The 7,943-nt window shown below is 41.6% G+C and overlaps 1 protein-coding gene across 1 annotated transcript in view; it reads right to left on the bottom strand.

Annotated features, from left to right (window-relative positions):
* Nucleotides 1-467: 467 nt before the first annotated feature.
* The window catches only part of KL (klotho), a 21,635-nt gene continuing 14,159 nt past the window's right edge, over nt 468-7,943 (bottom strand). Inside the window, exons 3-5 of the mRNA XM_070749893.1 lie at nt 6,429-6,694; nt 4,201-5,311; nt 468-2,581 (exon numbers count right to left, since the gene is read on the bottom strand). Of these exons, the coding sequence (XP_070605994.1) occupies nt 2,184-2,581; nt 4,201-5,311; nt 6,429-6,694 (1,775 nt within the window). The 3' untranslated portion in view covers nt 468-2,183. The remainder of the gene's footprint in view (nt 2,582-4,200; nt 5,312-6,428; nt 6,695-7,943) is intronic.

Below are 7,943 nucleotides of genomic sequence, written 5' to 3'. Positions count from 1 at the left end.
CCCTCTTTCTCTCTCTCCCCCCCCCCTTTCTCTCACTCTCTCTTTCTCACTATCTTGCTGTCTGTTGCTCTCACTCACTCTCGTTCTCTCTCCGTTCTTCTCAGCGGTGACGCGCGCACGCCCTGCCCGCCTCACCTTTGCCGAGAGCTCTCAGCAAGGGGGTTGTAGGAGAGGCGGGGCCGGCGGCAAAGGTGATATTCAATGTCGGGGGCGCACGGGCGGTTGCACGCGCTCCCTATCTCCCTGCTAGCCCACTCGGAATATTCAAAATAAGAAAAACCTTAACCGGCAAAGGCTTTTCTTATTTTGAATATTCCGAGTGGGCTAGCAGGGAGATAGGGAGCGCGTGCAACCGCCCGTGCGCCCCCGACATTGAATATCACCTTTGCCGCCGGCCCCGCCTCTCCTACAACCCCCTTGCTGAGAGCTCTCGGCAAAGGTGAGGCGGGCAGGGCATTGAATATCGCCTTCGCCGGCCTCCGCTGAGAAAAGCCTTTGTCGGCATTTCCTCTCGGCGCAGCGGCGGGCGGAGAGAGGGAAGGGGGGCAGCGGCGTCCCTCCTGGCCTTGGCGGGCCGCCCGACCCTCCCCACCTCCTGCAAACACGGCGGGCGGCGGGTGGAGAGCGAGGAGCCGGTTCCGGCGGGCAGGGCTTGGCTGGCTGGCTGGTGGGGGGAGCGCCGCTGGTGGTGAGGAGGGAGACCCTCCTCCGGGAGGGAGGGGGCCAGGCAGCAGCTAGCCAGCCAGCCGGCGGGATGGCGCTTCCGACTTCGCAGCCTCCCCCCCCCCCCTCCCTGCCTGCATCTTTGCTCCATAAGACGAGGCTGATTTTTCATCCTACTTTGGGAGGAAAAAAACTGCGTGTTATGGAGCGAAAAATACGGTATATACATGGACTGAATATGCTCCTACCGCCTAAAAATCAAAGACACTATCCCTGAGCTCTTAAAGTCTATGACTTTATAAGATTTTACTTTTATCCTGAGAACTCAATAGCCTGAGGTTTATTATTAAAAAATATAACATATCCAAATTAGTCAGTCTAATTTTAAACCCCCAGCTAAAAAAGGCTCTCATGGTGATTAAATAGATACACAGTCAGGAAACAATAGGAAAGCTACAACGATTATGGAAATTAAATCCTAGTTGCTAGAACAGGAACTAACATCAGCTCATTAAAAAAACTAGGCATGTTCATGCACAAAGAAGGTGAATTATGCTTGGGAGTATAAAACAGGAAGTTGGAAAGAGGGGAGAAGAAGGGAGTGTCCTGAAAGAAGGAATCACTGACAGCATACTGAATAAGTAGTCCTCCCCATAGCATTTGTACAAGTTATTCATTTCAAACCCCATCCTCACCAAGAGACATTCTGCTCAAAGAAATCTCTATCAGCATGGTGCAGGTGAACATGGGCATCTTTCTAATTATGCAAGGGAGGGCTATGTTTTCCTCGTCCCTTGATGAATCAAAGCAACTATTGGAGAAGAATTAATATTAAGGAACTAAAAGTCAAAATGCTAACACCAATCCCAAGAGGAATCACTCAAACTTCATGAACATGATTCACTTATGGCAGTGAAGGCGAACCTTTTTTCCCTCGGGTGTCGAAAAAGCGTGCACGCATACTATCGTGCATGCATAAGTGCCCGGACCCATAATTCAATGCCTCGGGAGGGCAAAAACAGCTTCTCCTGCCCCCGGAGGCCCTCTGGAGGCCGGAGACGGCCTGTTTCCCAACTCCTGGTAGGCCCAGTAGGCTCGTGTTTTGCCCTCCTCAGGCTCCAAAGGCTTCCCTAGAGCCGGGGGAGGGTAAAAACGTCTTCCCTCATCCCCCCTGGAGGCTCTCTGGAAGCCAAAAACGCCCTCCCAGAGCCTCTGTGCGAGCCAAAACCTAGCTGGCCAGCACACACATACACATTGGAGCTCGGGCAACAGCTTGCGTGCCAGCAGATATGGCTCTGCATGCCACCTGTGGCACCAGTATCATAGGTTCGCCATCACTGACTTATGGGCTTAGAAAATCACAGCATTAGATGGCTTACATCAGAGGTCTTCAAACGTGGCAACTTTAAGACTTGTAGACTTCAACTCCCAGAATTCTCCAGACTTGTGAAGTCCATAAGTCCTAAAGTTAAAGACATCTGGCCAACACAGTGCAAAAATGATCACAGCTTAGTGCATAATTATTTCCAGACTTTTCCAAGTAACACAGGTGAAAGGCGGCAAAGCACAGGAGAGGGATATTTGGATCGTCTTTCAATCTTCTTGGAGTAGTAAGCCATCAGAAATATAATAACGATGAAAGCAAAGAGTATGAATGACGTAAATATCAATAGAATTTTTCTGGGTTGGAAAGATTCACATTCTAGACAACGAAGAAGCTCTTTGGGGCAGAGATGGTCTTGGCTTTCAGAGCCAGGAGAAACGTTATTGTCAATTATCTGCCTATAGTACATCAGCGAAGGTTTCGCCTCATACTTGTTCATCTCGTAACGGTAGAGGCCATATGATTTGGAATCCCCTCTGTCACTGAAAGAATAGGCAAAATAGCCATGGAGATTAACATCATCCAAAGTGTAGGCTAAAAACAAAAACCAACACACAGAGAGAAAAGGACAGAAGAACAAAAAATTAGTGGTGTATTTATTTTAGCAACAATCTTATTGTACATTAGTAAACATTTCTTGACTACAGAGTTTGTAACCCACCAAATGTCATGACCAATACAAAAGAAGTAATACAAACTTTACTAAATTGATCACACTTTTCAAATATGAAGTTTCCTATGCCTACTTTTACATTAAAATAAAAATATCAAAATGCAATCATACTCAAACAACTCACCTTGTTTGGAACAAACACTGAAAACCATCAGCCTTTTCTCTTATTTTTTATTTATTCTCCTTATTTTATTTTTACTTTATCTTTTCATAGGAAAAAATAATTTTAAAAACTTTCATTAAAAGCAACAGATTAAAAGAGATACTACCTCACAGCAACAGAAGATAAAGCAATATACTGTTTGTTTGCTTTTTTAAATATCACTGTGATATAACTTTGGAAGGAGAAAAGATGATAGGATGACAGACAGGTAAAAATGTGCACAAGAGATTGCAAAGATAGCAAAAAAAAAGACCCCTAAAACCTAACTGCATGGATATATACATTAGAATCAATGGTTTCATATTTTTTTAAAAAGTTATTTTTCTATTTTTTCTCAGACACGTTTTTATCCTGCTTTATATTTGGGAAAACTAAATTTTTAAGTAGACCTTCCTATTCTTTGGTTCTGAAGACCCAAATGTTATTCCAAGCATGTGATCCTAGAAAACATGTTCTGTTTAAGGACTTGCAGACAAATGCTGTTTGCACCTGTGTGCCCTGGATTCCTTGCCTAGCCTTCAAGCCATTGTACACTCTTAGTTTTTATTTATTTTATAATTTGAAGCCACAGTGCTAGTATATTTTTCTCTGCCCTTCCCATACACATAGTTCCAATGCAACAAAATATATGGTTATTAAACATGAATGGACCTTTAGGAGGACGGTGTGGCCATACACCCCAGCGACATGGAGTTCCCTGCGCTTCGCAGGGGAGCCCGATATCCACGTTGCTTGGGGGATCTGGTTCAGTTGGAACCAGACCAGAACCACCCTGGAGGGGTGGAGAAGTGGGGCCATTGGTGACCTGGGTGACCTGTTCACTAGAAGTTGCTAAACAGGCTGTTTCCAGCCTTCAGAGGGCCTTCAGGGGATGGGGGAAGCTATTTCTGCCCTCCCGACGTATTGAATTATGGATGTAGGCACTTGCAAATGTGCGATAGCCTGAGGGAAAAAAGGTTTGCGGCCACTGATTTAGAGGGTAGATGGGAGGTAGGAAGGAAGGAGAGAAAGGGGAAAGATTAGAAAGTAGGAGGAAGGAGAAGGGAATGGTAGTAGTAGAAGGAAGGAAAAGGAGTAAGAACGTAGGTAGTAGAGGCGGAATAGTCGCCTGAGATAGAAGGAGGGAAGTGGAAATGAGGAAGTTAGATACAGATGAAATAATATAAAGTTAATCTGGAATATGATCTAGTTTATTCATTTGAATAATGATTTATGTATATTAAGATGCATTGAAGACATATGGATTTGTTCGTTGAATGTGGAGAAAAAAAATTTGGGGGGGAGAAAGTATTAACTTTTTTTTCATAAGATCCTTACCTTTTAAGGCTTCATTAATATAATTCTCCAGGTAATGTATCCTTAACTTGTCATAGGCCTGCTTATCATCGATTCCATTGGCTAAGATATAAATTGGGATATTGCCATATTTATGTTTAATCCAATTGAGAAGCTTCCGTAGTCCCCAGGGCACCACTGGAGTTTGGCTGGGCGATTCCAGCCAAGTTAAATCTTTCACTATTTGGATATCAAGAAGGGGATCATACTTTTTAGGAATGTCTTTTTCGGAACCGACAAGAATGGTGGTATAGTGGCTCAGAGCAAAAAAATCAAAGGAGCCCTGTATTAGATCCCTTTCCTTCGCTGTGAAATAAGGCAATTGAGAATTAGAAAAACCTAGATTGGTTTTTTGGCGAAGCAACTGCCGCATCACTTCTGGATAATTTCCAGACCCAAAGATTGGCTCTGCCAGCCAGCCAATGAAAAATTCCAAAGCTCGCCTGGCTGCGTCTTCACTCTTTTTTGAAAAGGGACTGGCGGGCTCAACCCAGTCAGCATGTAAGGCAATTGATATTTTACCGTTTTGAATCTTTCTGAATTTTTTATCATAGAGATGCCATGCTTTGCCATGAGCTTTCAAGAGATTATGTGCAGCTTTGTAGGTCAAGTTCTCTTCGTTGGGTTCATTCATGGTGATCCAAAATTTGACATGACGTCCAAAGTTTTTAAAACAGAAATGAGCATACTCAACAAAAGCTTCCACGGTATGTTGGCTCTCCCATCCTCCTTTGCTGGCCAGTGAAAAAGGGAGCCCTTGATTCGTAGCTCCAGGTTGCCACAAAGTAACTACCGGAGTGATATTAACTTTGATCAGTTCATTGAAAACACACTGATAATAAAACAGAAGTGTTTGGTTTACATTTGTCTCATTGCCAAGAGGGAGGATCAAAGACCACGCTAGTGAAAAATGGAAGTGTGTGATATGCATTTTCTGAAGTAAAGAAATCTGAAGTCTGACGTGAGAAAAATCAACACAGTGAGGCTTGAGTTTCAGAACACCACTTCCATCAATTCTGAGAAGATTCTTGGTTTGGTGAAGTCCCCATATATAAATATTAGGGTCAGTAAACTGAGATCGTGTTGCATCTACCTAAAAACAGAGAGGGAGAAAGGAATTAAATCTGTCACAAATAGAAACTAGAGACTAGACTTTCAATCCTGGGCCTAGAAAGTTTAGAACTAAGACGCCTTAAACAAGATCTAAGTATTGCCCACAAGATCATATGCTGCAACGTCCTGCCTGTCAGCGACTACTTCAGCGTCAACCACAACAACACAAGAGCACACAACAGATTTAAACTTAATATTAACCGCTCCAAACTTGACTGTAAAAAATATGACTTCAGTAACCGAGTTGTCGAAGCGTGGAACTCATTACCGGATTCCATAGTGTCATCCCCAAACCCCCAACACTTTACCCTTAGATTATCTACGGTTGACCTATCCAGATTCCTAAGAGGTCAGTAAGGGGCGAGTACAAGTGCACTAGAGTGCCTTCCATCCCCTGTCCTATTGCTCTCCTATATCTCCTATACCTTTCTTCTATTCCTATGTCTCTTCTTCTATTCTGTTATTGATATGTTCTATTACTATACCTTCTTTTCTATTATTTCTTAGATATATTTTACTATGAGTATCTCCTCTATCACCTTCATCATGTATTTTACTATGTGTATATAGATATATACCCACTAAAACCCTCATTGTGTATTGGACAAAATAAATAAATAAAAAAATAAATAAAAAAAACAGCTAGCAACAAACTAATATTATCACAAACAGAAAATGGTATCTTTTTTTGTGAATGTATGACCATTTCTGCGTTTATTCCATATTTCTGCCAACAATCTATTAAAAGAAAATGTTATACTGTCCAATGGTTTGTTTATTTATTATTGATCAAATTTCTATACCACTTTTCATACTTAATGTGGGTAACATATAGGTTCCTTAGGAGAAAACAAAAATTCCTTGTACAGGAGGGAAATAACAAAAAGCTGAAAGATAATACATTTTGTAATTGCTCTCTAGATGTGTATAGATATTTCTCATATGAAAGAGAGATGTGCTATTTATGAAGAGCTTTATCAGAAAATTCCATCAAATCGGTACAATTATAAAATGCTTGTATTGAATCAGACAAAATCGCCATCTATTAGCACTAAAGAAAGACTCGAAAATCTCATTTGGTTTCTCAATTTTCTCACCTGAAGAAAGTTTTCGGTGACCCCCCAAGCAAAATTACAGGGGAATGTTCCTTTGAAAGGTTGGGTTTCTGGTGTTGGGAGGAAACCATTGTCTTGAATCAGCTTTTGATAAAACAAACCCGAAGATTTCATCGTCATTTTTTTATCCTCGCTCTGAAAGTCAACATAAAATAAGCCCCGTCGAACGTAGCCTCTGAACCATTCAAAGCCATCCATGAGGGACCAAACGGTATACCCCATCACAGGAACTCCATCGTATCTGATAGCTGAAGAATAAACAATACACACAGAACTAATTAAACACTGTACACTTCTGAACAGTTACATCAATTTTGCAGAAAAGACTTTGGCTTAACAGAGCCTTCCAAAAGATTTCAGAGTTGCGGTCAAACACAGCTGGAGAGTTAAAAGGCTAGAATAAAAAGAAACAAACAGAGTACAGTGGTACCTCATGATACGAACTTAATTGGTTCCAGGAGGAGGTTTGTAAGGTGAAAAGTTCGTAAGATGAAACAATGTTTCCCATAGGAATCAATGTAAAAGCAAATAATGCCTGCAAATCCTTCAGGAAAATGCCAAACTTTAGAAGGGAGGCGATCAGAGGGCAGGGAGGAGCAGCTAAAGGGGGCGGGTGGAAGAAGCAAGGCTAGGCTAAAGGGTGAGTGGGAAAGAAGAAAGGCAAGGGGGGTGCCCCTCCCTTTTCTTTCTTCAAAAGACACCCTTTCAGTGCCTCTGCAAACACGCTGTCCTCCTAGTTATTTAAATGCAGTCTTTTCCCCCTCCAAGCCGCCCCTCCCTTTTCTTTCTTCAAAAAAGGGGGGGAAAAGAAAGCCCTTCATCCCAGCAGCAGCGGCTTGGGTTCGTAAGGTGAAAATAGTTCGGAAGAAGAGGCAAAAAAATCTTAAACACCGGGTTCGTATCTTGAAAAGTTCGTTAGAAGAGGCGTTCGTAAGATGAGGTACCACTGTAGAAGCAAATTGGATGGGCTGGCATAAACCAACAAAAGAAATACTGAATTCAAATTACGGGTAGGATTTATTACAATAATATCACTTCAACAATGGCTGAATGATGCTAACAAAATGCTGTAAGTCATTAGTATGGAAATTATTCAAGACAACAAAAACAGAGATGCAATATATGCAGACATGGTTTCCCAACCTTTTTAAATATAGGCTCTTTTCTTGCAATGTCTCTACTATAATATCTAAAATACGCACAAAGTAGTGTGCATATGTAAGTCTTGACTGTTTTGTTATAAGTTTGCAAGATATAAATTGTAACAGTAAACAAGTGTTAATTGACTTTAGAATTAAAAATGTTAAACATTAAAAATGTTACCACAATTTAGAAAGAGCTACAAAAATTAATACAACCTGACTACAAACTTAATTTTCCATAGGAAAATGGTATAGTTTAATTGTTCTTTGAAAATAAAAATTAATTCCCCCCCCCCGATCCATTTACCAACCCTTGAATTCATTTTCAAAGAGGTATAAATATAACTGATATGGA

Source organism: Erythrolamprus reginae, chromosome 4 (assembly GCF_031021105.1).
Source record: "Erythrolamprus reginae isolate rEryReg1 chromosome 4, rEryReg1.hap1, whole genome shotgun sequence".
Lineage (NCBI taxonomy): Eukaryota > Metazoa > Chordata > Lepidosauria > Squamata > Dipsadidae > Erythrolamprus > Erythrolamprus reginae.
Note: the sequence above shows the minus strand (reverse complement) of the source record. Positions and strands in the feature narration are given on the sequence as shown.